The 12,567-nt window shown below is 44.8% G+C and overlaps 1 protein-coding gene across 2 annotated transcripts in view; it reads right to left on the bottom strand.

The window, feature by feature from the left end:
- Window positions 1–220: 220 nt before the first annotated feature.
- Window positions 221–12,567, bottom strand: part of PRUNE1 (prune exopolyphosphatase 1) — an 18,661-nt gene continuing 6,314 nt past the window's right edge. Inside the window, exons 2-8 of one of the 2 annotated variants that reach the window (XM_032843717.1) lie at window positions 9,970–10,062; window positions 9,218–9,420; window positions 7,681–7,865; window positions 6,874–7,032; window positions 5,481–5,575; window positions 3,181–3,339; window positions 221–1,121 (exon numbers count right to left, since the gene is read on the bottom strand). In XM_032843717.1, the coding sequence (XP_032699608.1) occupies window positions 693–1,121; window positions 3,181–3,339; window positions 5,481–5,575; window positions 6,874–7,032; window positions 7,681–7,865; window positions 9,218–9,420; window positions 9,970–10,062 (1,323 nt within the window). In that variant the 3' untranslated portion in view covers window positions 221–692. Of the gene's footprint in view, window positions 1,122–3,180; window positions 3,340–5,480; window positions 5,576–6,873; window positions 7,033–7,680; window positions 7,866–9,217; window positions 9,421–9,969; window positions 10,063–12,567 lie in introns of those variants that run through there. The other variant, XM_032843718.1, reaches the window with a different exon arrangement.

Raw genomic sequence — 12,567 nt, 5'->3', positions numbered from 1 at the left:
TTCTGGGTCTTTCTTGGGTCCCCGTGGCTCTGGGACCGAGGGATCCAGAGAAACTGAGAGCCAGGCCAGCTGACCAGGACAGAAGATGATGTCTCTTAATTGCTCCCCACCGATCTTAGAAAAGTCATCATCAGCTCAGAATACAAAAGTAGCCATCTCGGCCTCGGCTATCATACCTAACTCGGGACAGAAAGAGGTCATGGAGATGGATTCTGCTGAAAACTGGAAGAGGAGTCTGCAAAGCACACTCTATTTTCTAGCTAGCTGAAAGTAGGTATTCAATCGATAGCTGAATGAATAAGAGCATAAATGAATACACGGAGACAATGAATGGTTCCATGAGAGATACTGGTTCTGTCACAGAGCCTTACGGAGGGGGTGCCTTCTTGAGCTGCTTGCTGGCACTGTGTGGGTATCACACTGTACCCTCGGCAAAGGAAATACAGGAGAGTCAACGCAGGTTTGAAGAATTCAGTTAAATAATACGACCTGTCTGATTGGTAGAGATCTGGGGAAAAAGCAGGAAGCCATCCCTAAAGCAGCTGTTTTCTTTCACTTCTTTCTTCTCTCCAGTTCACGAACACAGTACACCAGATCCCGGAGCCACAAAGACAGAACCGCCGACACATCTCAAAACATGCATTTGAAGTGGTTCAAGGAACCTCTCTCTCCATCCTGTGCCCTCCCAGCAGTCACTTCGTAGACAGGGAGGCTGTGGTCGACTGTGACTGCGAGATCTGACTGCACTTCTCAAAGATGGCCTCGGCAGAGAGTTTGGGTAGCCCCTGATCCAGTGGGCACTCATCCACCAGGCTGTTCATGGGCGTCGGGGGTAGTGGGGGCTCCTCCTCATCTTGACTCAGTCCGGGAAACAGGGAGTTACCCGCCCTGTCCAGTTCCCTGTCGGCCTGCTCCCGGCACACACCCTCTGTCTCCAGCTGCCCAGAAGGGATCCGCATGGACTCAAAATATGCTGACAGGGCCTCCTGGAGCAGAGGGAGAAGTTTCTTCCGAGAGATCTGGGTGTTGCCCTGAAGATAGGCTTGGAGGTGCGGGTGGGCGCTGGGGGCAGGGGTCAGCTTCAGGGATGGAGAATGGGAGCGTTCCAGAACTCCGCAGATCTACAGAGGAGACGGGGTGGGGAGATGGTGCATAAGGTGGGGAAGCATACATCTGTGGTTTCCAAGTTAGAGACTTCTTTGACAGAAAAGCATTTTTTTTTTAAATTAAATCACCCAGAGTTCAGTATTATTGCTTTGAAAAAGGCCCATTAGCTAATAATATTTGGAAACAGAAGACGCATTTGAGATCATATATTTCATTTAATTAATAAATAAACCCAAGCCTGAAAAGATTAAGTATCTTGAGCAAAATCATGTAGATGATGGGAGAGTCTGAATCACAACCCAGGACCCCAAGCTCCTGACATAGTGTTGTTTCAAGTGCTTAAAAACTGGATGGATCTTGATCCTTAGCTATAATGGGACATGCATCTAAATTGAGGTCAGGGGCAAGACAGAGGCATAAAGAATGAATAGATCAAAGATCAAAGTGGGGGCAGAAGGTATGCCAGGCACCGTGTGGGGTCTGACCACTTACAGTTATCATCTCATAGAATCGTCACAACTACCTTGTAAGATTGGTATTAGTATTACCCTCATTTACAGGTAGGGAGACAGAGGCTTAGATGGATTAAGTCACTTGCCTAAGGTCATAGTTTGAATGAAGCAGAGCTAACACTTGAACCCAGGACCACCACCAAAGCCAGTGTTCTAAACCACTCTTATATAATTTCTACCATGGGAGGAAGAAGAGAAGGTACGGTACACTGTGAGAAGAGGGGTGCACTGGGGGAGACTTTAGCTATCTGCACAGCTTCAGAGAACAGCAAAGGGGGGTGTGATGGGGAAAAGGCAGGGACATTTTGGAAGGCTGGGGAAGGCCCTTCCCATGGCCCTTTCCTTCATGACATGATTAGTAAGAGCCACCATTCGCTGAGTGCTTACTCTGAGCTGAGCAATGCGCTTGCCATGCGATCTTATGTTTAATGATGACATCAGACTAATCACTGGATGATATTAGCTATGTACTGACTCAGAAGTCAACTGACTTGCCTGAGCCCAAGGAGCAGGTAAGTGGCAAATCTGGGACAGAAAACATGTCTAGCCTTTTAAAACTATAGTTTTTGGGGCGCCTGGGTGGCTCAGTCAGTTAAGCATCTGTCTTTAGCTCAGTTGATGATCCTGGGACCCTGGGATCAGCCCCGAATTGAGCTCTCTCTCAGCAGGCTGTCTGGTTCTCCCTCTCCCTCTGCCTGCCACTCCCCCTGCTTGTGCGTGCTCGCTCGTTCTCTCTCTCTCACATAAATAAATAAAACTGTAGTTCTTCCCACAATGCCAAACTACCTTCCACTAAATGAAATTATATTTGCTTCCAGAAATGACTGAGCCACCCAGGAGTCTCTATAACATGGCTTTTTAATCTGATTTAAAATTCCTTCTAGACAGGAACTGTGTCTCCAAGTCTCTTTGGAATCTTTCTTTCTCAACAATAGTACAATTAAGACTATTCACATATAGAGAGAATGGGAAAAAGCAAGGAGGGAGGATTCTGGAAAAAGGTCAAGGGACTCCTATGTAAATATAAGAATCAAGGGGCACCTGGGTGGCTCAGATGGTTAAGCATCTGCCTTCAGGTAAGGTCATGATCTCCACGTCCTGGGATCCAGCCCCATGTTGAACCCCATGGCGGGCTCCCAGCTCAGCAGGGAGTCTGCTTCTCCCTCTCCCTCTGTCTCACCCGCTGTTTATGTTCTTAAAATACATATATATATATATATATATATATATATGAGCCAAGGAGGTCTTTTTTTTTTTAAGATTTATTTTTTTGAGAGAGAGAGAGCAAGTGAGCGCGTGAGTGCACATGCACGGAGAGGGGGGCAGAAGGGAGAATCTCAAGCAGACCCCCCCACTGAGCGCTGACCACCCCCCCACCCATGAGGGGCTCCATCCTACAACCCATGAGATCATGACCTGAGTGGAAATCAATAGTCATACCACACACTCCACAGACCTGGCCACCAAGGCGCTTCCCAAGGACAGGTTTTTATAGCACAGGGTGGTGCTTACAAGCAGAGCTCTCTATACAGACCTCAGGCTGCAGAAGAGACAGACTCACCGTCATTCGGAGTGCTGCATGGGGACAGAAAATAGCCAGCTGCCGCACTGGCTCATTATGAGTGTTGAAAAAGATAGTCATGGTGACCAGGACATCACAGCTGTGAGCCTGGCAGAAAGCATGGAGATCTGCAATGAGGCCAGACCTCTGCAGAAAGGCCTGAAAGAGAACAAACCGGGCAGCGATAAGGGCTATAGCAGGACCCTCCTTGTCATCAGCAACAAAATATGCTCACAAAGGGATTCTTCCCATTTTAACCTAGGGCTTATACTCCTTAAGAAAGGCATCTCATATTTACTCTGTGTTATCTATGTGCTGGGAAGCAATAGGTAGGACGGGAGAATATAGGTTTTGGGTTCAGATAGAATTGGTTTGAAACTCAGCTCTATGACCTATTAGCTATATGCTCAAGGAGTTTCTTTAAGCACCTCGGCCTTGAGTTTCTTCATTTGTAAAATGAGGATTAAACCGTTATTAAAAGTGATTGTTTTATTTTATTTTTTAAAAAAGTGATTGTTTTAAAACTTAAAGCACGATCATGTGTGGAACATGCCTAGCATGTACAAGGCTCTCCTGCTCTTGCCATCAAACAAGCAAGGCCTTTGTCTCAGAGGTATTTTTATTCCAAGACAGAACAATGGGGCATACAAATAACAACAGACCAGCCAGCTGCGTCCTTGACTCTTCCTTCTTTGCCAATCTCGACTCTTTCGCAAAGTCTCAGGTAGTATTTTCTCTCCTGGATACTACCATCAGCTATTTCAGACCAGGCTTTGCTGACACATTTTTTTTTTAAGATTTTACTTATTTGACACAGAGAGATCATAAGTAGGCAGAGAGGCCAGGCAGAGAGAGAGGGGGAAGCAGGCTCCATGCTAAGCAGAGAGCCGGATGTGGGGCTTGATCCCAGGACCCTGAGATCATGACCTGAGCCAAAGGCAGAGGCTTAATCCACTGAGCCACCCAGGTGCCCCTGCTGACACATTTCTAATGTGTTGATTTGTACTGTGTCAATTTATGCTACTTAGCAAGCCTTTTCTGTTCTTATGTTTGTTTCTCAAATGAGACAGCAAGGGAAGAGACCTGGCTCTCTTGTTTTATTTAAATTATTTAGTATTTTTACATAGTTTTTAGTAGAAAGCTGTACAGATGATGAAGGAATGTGTTCAGATCAGGTTGTCAAATGATTTAAATCAATATGACATAGAACCAGCAATAAAATACCATTATCAAAGTTAAATTCAGTCACCCATTCAACAAAATTTACTGAGCACCCACTGTAGCCAGGTACTGTCAAAGGTGTTAGAGATACAGCAGAAACAAAAGAGACAGGGTCCCACCTCTGGTGGAGCTGATAAACTACCAGAGGAATATAGGTAATAAACAAGGAAACCACAAAATTGATTACTTCAGTCCATTAAGTGCTATGAACAAAATTCAAAAATTGTTAAGAGATTTTTAAGCACAGAGGATATTATGTCAATAATAGCAGTCAGGAAAAACTTCTTAAAAGAGGGGACATCTGAATTAAGATCTGAGTGATAAGAAAGAGCCAGCTCTGCAAAGGGAAAAGCCAGTGCAAAGGCCCTGAGGTGGGAATGAGCTTAATGGTTTCAGTGCACAGAAAGAAAATTAGTGTGGCTGCAGCACTGTGAGTGCAGGAGTGGGGCTGGAAGGAGATGAGGACAGAGAGAGATGAAGGCCAGAACAAGGAGGGCCCTGTAAACCATACCAGGGCCTTTATATTCTATTCAGAATGCAAAGAGGGATGCCGGGGTGGCTCAGTCGTTAAGCGTCTGCCTTAAGCTCAGGTCATGATCCCAGAGTCCTGGGATTGAGTACCACATCGAGCTCCCTGCTCAGCAGGAATCCTGCTTCTCCCTCTCTCTCTGCCTGCTGCTCCCTGACTGTGTGTGCTCTTTCTCTCTCTCTCTCATAAATACATAAATAATCTTTAAAAAAAAAAAAAGGAATGCAATGAAAAGGCAGCAAAGGAAAGGGCTGATTTGACTGACTTACATCTTTTTTATTTTGTGGTTTTTTTTTTGGACTTACATCTTATAGAGATCACTCTGGCTGCTGTGGGGAGCATGGTTTGTAGGGTGCAAAAGCAGAAAAACCAGTATGCAGCCTATCACAGTGGTGCAGTGAGGGGTCATGGACTGTTGGAGTGACAGCAGACATGACAAAAGGTACACAGGTACGAGATATATTACAGAGGGGAGCCAGGAGTCAGGGGCAAGGTTGCACATATAACTGAGGGCTTTCTCTCCCCACCCACACCTCCACCTTGCTCTTACCTCCAAATCCATATATATTGCACTAATGGCCACCTTGGTGCCTTGTCGGAAGATGGTCTTCTGGTCCTTTCTCAGCATCTGCTCGGTAGTCAGTCCTAGATGATGGATGTGAGACCAGGGGTCAAACAAGAGAGCCCAGGGTCCCCTGACCAGGAAGTTGAGGACACCAAGATGGGTCAAGGATGAGGAAAAACACACCCCCTCTTTGGAGGCAATAGGGAGATAACCAAGAATGTAAATTACATAATAAAAAATTATTTTAAATAACTAAGTCACAATAGTTGCTGTTTCCCCTTTCTTCACAGTTTTAACTTTCTACAAGTACATGTGGTACTTTTCTTTCTTTTTTTTTTATGTCAACAGGTGGTATCTGGGCAAAAAAAAGTTTTTTTGTTCTCCTCCTTTGTCCTTTGTATATTCACCCTCAATGTTTCTTCTACTTCCCTAAACAATCATCTAGATCTCTCAGATAATTTAGTATTCCTTCAGCAGATTTTACTTATATACCTATGTTCCCTGATTAGACTAGAAACCTGACAATCTTTTTTTTTTTAATTTTTTAAAAAAGATTTTATTTATTTATTTAACAGACAGAGATCACAAGTAGGCAGAGAAGCAGGCAGAGAGAGAGGAAGGGAAGCAGTCTCCCTGCTGAGCAGAGAGCCCGATGTGGGGCTCGATCCCAGGACTCTGGGATCATGACCTGGGCTGAATGCAGAGGCTTTAACCCACTGAGCCACCCAGGAGCCCCGAAACCTGACAATCTTATATATTCCTCCTATTCCTACACAATAACCAGGAAAGAACAATCTAGTAAATGATTGGTAAGTTCATGATCAGACTCATATACTACCTTGGTTCTCTCTGCCATAAAGCTTAAATCATTATGCATACTCTGAAATTGTTTCAGTGGTGTTCAAGAATACAGTGAACAATCAGGGCGCCTGGGTGGCTCAGTTGGTTAAGCAGCAGACTCTGGATTCTGGCTTAGGTCATGATCTCAGGGTCATGAGACTGAGCCCATGTTGGGCTCTGTGCTGAGCATGGAGCCTGCTCAGGATTTTCTCTCTCCCTCTGTGCCGCTCCCTGCCAACTCTGCATGCTCTCTGTCTCTCTTAAAAAAAAGTACAATGGGGGTGCTTGGGTGGCTCAGTGGGTTAAAGCCTCTGCCTTCGGCTCAGGTCATGAATCCAGGGTCCTCGGATCGAGCCCCGCATCTGGCTCTCTGCTCAGCAGGGCACCTGCTTCCCTTCCTCTCTCTCTGCCTGCCTCTCTGCCTACTTGTGATATCTGTCAAATAAATAAATAAAATCTTTAAAAAAGTACAACAGACAAGTCTTGCCCATCTGTTTTCTCACGTGGAAGGGAGAGAAGTCAGTTTACTGTTTCACACCTGATACATCAAACTTTGCCTTTTGTAGAGAGTCAAAAATGTCATTTCTCTTGGGCAGATCTGGGAAGAGGGCCTCCAATTTCTCCACATATTTGCTGTCTTTTGGGGTTGCCTTTCCAACTTTCACGTCCATGTTGACACAGTCCAGGATGATTGTTCCTGTAGAGACAAGACAGAACTCAAATCCTATGGCCTTCCATTTGTGCCCTCTAGAACACATATAACCCTCGAACCAGACGGACATAATACAGAGAAGACCATGCAGCAAACCCACTGAAAATGAAACAAGAAACTGGGACTATGTCTTGAGTAAGACTTCCCAAATCCAAACTAAAATGTAGGCAGGAAAACGGGGAAAAGGCAGAAAGGGTGCCTGAGCATCCCAATCATTGGAGAATTTGAAATCAAGTCAGAGAGAGATGACCTTCCTTCTGTAGGCCAAATTCCATTAAAGAAACTTAGAAGTTGGGATAGAGTCTCACATCAGGCTCCCTGCTCAGTGGGGAGTCTGCTTCTCCCTCTCCCCTTGCTTGTGCTCTCTCTGACAAATAAAATCTTTAAAAAGGGGGCAACTGGGTGGCTCAGTGGGTAAAGCCTCTGCCTTCAGCTCAGGTCATGACCCCAGGGTCCTGGGATTGAGCCCCGCGTTGGGCTCTCTGCTCAGCAGAGATAAATAAATTAAATAAATAAATAAATAAATAAAATCTTAAAAAATCTTTAAAAAGAAAGAAAGAATGAGGATCCAGACTTAAAAAAAAAAAAAAAAAATAGACCTTTCTACTGTCCTAAACCAAAAGCCACCCTCACCATGCAGAAGGGCTGCAGTTTGCCCGTCCAAAATCTCTGGCGCCCCCTGCAGGATTCTCTCAGTCACCAGGGTAGCACAGGACCCCACCAGCTCAACGCAAACGTGGCAGGGAGGGCAGTGTTTCTGCTCGATGGGCCGATGGTCTAGCACCTCTACCACTGCCTCCTCTAGGGCTGCATCACTTCTGTGGGGGGGGGGAAAGAGAAAGAAAGATAGCTAGGGGCACTCCATCTGGTTTTAACCAAATCTCCACCTCACCCATGAAGGAAAATGCAAATCTTGGGCAAACCACAGGGAACTTTGGGCACTTCCACTTCTGCCGCACTGTTCTCAATTCTTTTCTTTCATGCTGTAACTGAAGTCATCTTTAAATAGTGTGTAAGTGAATTTGGTGAAGTATCAGCCACAAGTATCTTATCCACGTATCTGATGCCCTTCGGAGTTTCTTTCTGACACCCTTGACATCCAATCTCTCATTTAAATCTCTCCTGTCATTTCAATCCACTTAATACCCAAATTCCATATAGTTCACCAGATTCTATGGCTTCTATCCCCATCCCCCCACCATGGGTCTGCTACTGCCTTATTCTAGGCCCTCAATATCTCTCACCCAGATCATTCCAACAGTTTTCCTAACCAAAGACCTACTCCCAATCTTGGACAACCCCCCCCCCCACAAGCTCTTGGCCACAAAGCAGCTGAATGATCATTTGAAAAATGCAGATTTGATTCTGTTAGCATCTGGAATAAATATAACTCACAATAGTCCCCCACGACCCTAACACCAAGTCTAGTCTCCTTGGCAGGGCCTACAGGGTCTCCACCATCTGGTCCCCACTCACCTCACTAGTCTCACCTCTTCGTCTATCCTACTTCTCTGTCACATTTTATGCTCTAGTCAGGCAAAACAAATTCCAGTTCTCCCAATTCACTATGCTATTTCATGCCTGCCTGGCTTTGCTCATATTAATTCCTTTCTCCGCCTGGATGCTCTTCCTAACTATTTTGCCTCCCCACTCCAGGAGCAAACACTCAAGAATGAGATCAAGGGTCAACTCTCTTAGAAAACCTTTCCTCACACCCTCCACTCCCCTTGAGTACATTTCACTACCCCATCCTTCATGCACCTCTTGTCCTCTAGAGTGTCGGTTATCACACACCTCTAACACCCATCACAATGCAACTGAGATATTGCCTTATGTAGGAAATAATTAAAAATAAATAAAAAATTAAAAATAGAGTTGCAACCATTATTCAAAGGCTTCTACTACAATAAATCTGCCACAAAATAATGATACCAAAGGCAGATTTAAATGATTTGAGTTCTCCTTCAGTTTGACCTCTCCATGTTTCTATTTCTTCTTTGCTACTTGCATAACTGAAGAACTAGCAGTATTTTCTGTATCTGATATGACCTAGCAATCACAAGTGGCCTGTGAGATCCCCAAGAGAAGAAATTCTTTCTTCCTCTATTTCTTACTCATCAGAACTCAATATGGCACATGATAAATATCGGCTTAACTTCCTTCTACTTACTTGGGTAAGACATGATGGTCAACAAGGATAAGGGTGAGTTGGCCAGCTTGGTGCAAGGCATGGAGGTCAATCTCATCCCGGAAAATCAAGAGGGACTCTGGAATGTTAATCTTCTGAAGGAAGAAGACATTGTCACCTCGTAGAGGTAGCTCAGCACGATTTATATTTAAGACAGGCACAAAGACTTCCTCAGCCTCTGTCGTCTGGATCAGGAAAGTGAAAAGAACACGTTTGGGGATAAACAGGAAAAACGTTTGGGGACAAATGGGAAAAACAACAAGATTATTGGGACTAAAGGAGATGTGATCTTGGGTAAGTCACTGCCTTTTTCAAAGCCACAATTACCCAGTTGATAAAAATAAAAGGACAACTCTTGCCCTCTCTCCTCCTTAGCATAACATGAAGGTCAACAAGAAAACTCATGGAAAAGACCTAGTTCTAGATGTTGCAGAGAAGGGATTATCAGTCTTCAAGAGCTGACCTGGGCATGACATCACTGGTACCCAGAAGAACTCAATAATCAACTGCTGAATATTGCTTTATGATGTATAAATTCTTCAAAATACATCTATTCATTTGATCCTCCCAGCAACATTGCAAAATAGTATCGTTTCAGTTTCTACAGATGGTAACCTGAGACTCCACAAAGTTAAGGAATTTAACTGACCCAAGACTAAATAGTGTTAAGTCGTAGAGCTGGGTCTTGCATCCAGATCTTTTCATTCTAAGGGACTCTGTCACTAAGGACTCACCTTTGCCAGGTAAAAAGCCAGGGCAAGAGCTGACACCATGGAGTCCAAATCACAGGCTTCATTTCCCAGCACAACGTGTAGCGGCCGGGACTCCTGGTGAGGAAAGAGAATGGGACACTAGAAACATCTCTATTTCCATTTACCTTACACGAGAGCAGGGCCTCACACACCTCTTTTTTTTTTTTTTTTAATTTTATTTATTTATTTGATAAACAGAGATCACAAGTAGGCAAAGGCAGGCAGAGAGAGAGAAGGAGAAGCAGGTTCCCCGCTGAGCAGAGAGCCCGATGTAGGGCTCGATCCCAGGACCCTGGTATCATGACCTGAACCAACTGAGCCACCCAGGCGCCCCACACACCTCTTCTTACTGATCCTCACAGAGGAGGTAGACCAGATAATCTTACAGGTCCTCATTTCATGGATGAGGATATTGACTAGCTGAGAGGACAGCCATGTTCAGCTAAGTTTAATCATTCCACCTGCACCCCGTAAGTAGAAGAGTGCCCTTTCTTCTACTACACTGTCTCCTTGATTGTCAACTTAAAAAAAGAACAGCAGTAAATAATTCTCTAACTTCTTATGCTTCTTTGGGCACTGGAGAACTCAAAGGTAGAGCAGTTGAGGTAGCTGACGTATTCAAGCCATTATCAACCCCAATTTGTTTTTTGTTCCCCGATCCCCGCCATTTTCAAAATAGGGAAAAGCATCCTTATAGTTCTGAATCCTAAGAGGTGAAGAGCTCTTGAAAATAAAGGTAAAAATAAAATCTTGTCCAGTCATCCAGCCCATGAAAACTCCCCCAACCCAGAGAAGCCACCTGATAACCAGATACAACCAACACTCTCACTACCCAGGACCCAGATACTTCCCCAGCAGGTTCAGATTAAAACAAGAACACTTGGGGCGCCTGGGTGGCTCAGTGGGTTAAAGCCTCTGCCTTTGGCTCAGGTCATGATCTCAGGGTCCTGGGAGAGAGCCCTGAGTCAGGCTCTCTGCTCAGCGGGGAGCCTGCTTCCCTTCCTTTCTCTCTGCCTGCCTGCCTACTTGTAATCTCTGTCTGTCAAATGATTAAATAAAATCTTAAAAACAAACAAAACAAACAGAACAAGAACACTTGCTGCTGCTGCTGGAACTTTATTTATTTTTAAAATATTTATTTATTTATTTATTTGACAGAGATCACAAGTAGGCAGAGAGGCAGGCAGAGAGAGAGAGAGGAAGCAGGCTCCCCACTGAGCAGAGAGCCTGACTCGGGGCTCTCTCCCAGGACCCTGAGATCATGACCTGAGCCAAAGGCAGAGGCTTTAACCCACTGAGCCACCCAGGTGCCCTGGAACTTTTATTTTTGTAATTTATTTTTATCATTTACTATTTAGTATTTTTTTAAGTAATCTCTACACCAAATGTGGGGCTTGACCCATGAGTCTGAGATCATGAGTTGCACGCTCCACCAACTGAGCCAGCCAGACACCCTGGAACTTTTATTTTTAAAGGCTTGAAAAGCCTGGGTATTAATAAGAACAAAGGAGGGAGGAATATCTGCTATTACTAACCTTGTTCCCTTGCATCTCCCTAGCTATCAGAGTCTTAAATAAAATGCTTTAAAAACCACAGTGCCGGGGCGCCTGGGTGGCTCAGTGGGTTAAGCCTCTGCCTTTGGCTCAGGTCATGGGTCTCAGGGTCCTGAGATCAAGCCCTGCATCAGGCTCTCTGCTCAGCGGGGAGCCTGCTCCCCCCTCTCTCTCTGCCTGCTGCTCTGCCTACTTGTGATCTCTATCTGTCAAATAAACAAATAAAATATTAAAAAAAAAAATCACAGTGCCCACAATAGCAGAGACAAAACAGAGTTTTGCTTTGTTTGGAAACATTTATTTTATTGAATATGCCACACAGTACTCTAATATTTTTACATGCATGAACTAACCATTTAATCTTCAAAACAACCCCAAAGAGGTAGATACTTTAAGAATTATTATTTCAGGGGGCGCCTGGGTGGCTCAGTCATTAAGCGTCTGCCTTCAGCTCAGGTTATGATTCCAGGATCCTGGGATCAAGCTCCACATCAGGCTCCCCTGTTCAGCGGGAAGCCTGCTTCTCCCTCTCCCTCTCCCACTCCCCTGCTTTTTCCTGCTCTTGCTCTCTCTCTCTATCAAATAAATAAATGAAATATTAAAAAAATATATCTCTTGGGGCGCCTGGGTGGCTCAGTGGGTTAAGCCGCTGCCTTCGGCTCAGGTCATGATCTCGGGGTCCTGGGATCGAGTCCCGCATCAGGCTCCCTGCTCAGCAGGGAGTCTGCTTCCCTCTCTCTCTCTGCCTGCTTCTCTGTCTACTTGTGATCTCTCTCTGTCAAATAAATAAATAAAATCTTTAAAAAATATATATATATATATATATCTTTAGGGGCACCTGGGTGGCTCAGTGGGTTAAGCCTCTGTCTTTGGCTCAGGTTGTGATTTCTGGTTCCTGGGATTGAGCCCCACATTGGGCTCTCTGCTCGGCGGGGAGCCTGCTTGCCCCTCTCTCTCTGCCTGACGCTCTGCCTACTTGTGATCTCTCTCTCTGTGTCCAAAAAAAAAAAAAAAAAAAATATATATA

Source organism: Lontra canadensis, unplaced genomic scaffold, assembly GCF_010015895.1.
Source record: "Lontra canadensis isolate GAN:19392208 unplaced genomic scaffold, GSC_riverotter_1.0 scaffold142, whole genome shotgun sequence".
NCBI lineage: Eukaryota > Metazoa > Chordata > Mammalia > Carnivora > Mustelidae > Lontra > Lontra canadensis.
The sequence above is the reverse complement of the archived record's forward strand: the minus strand, read 5'-3'. Positions and strand labels throughout refer to the sequence as shown.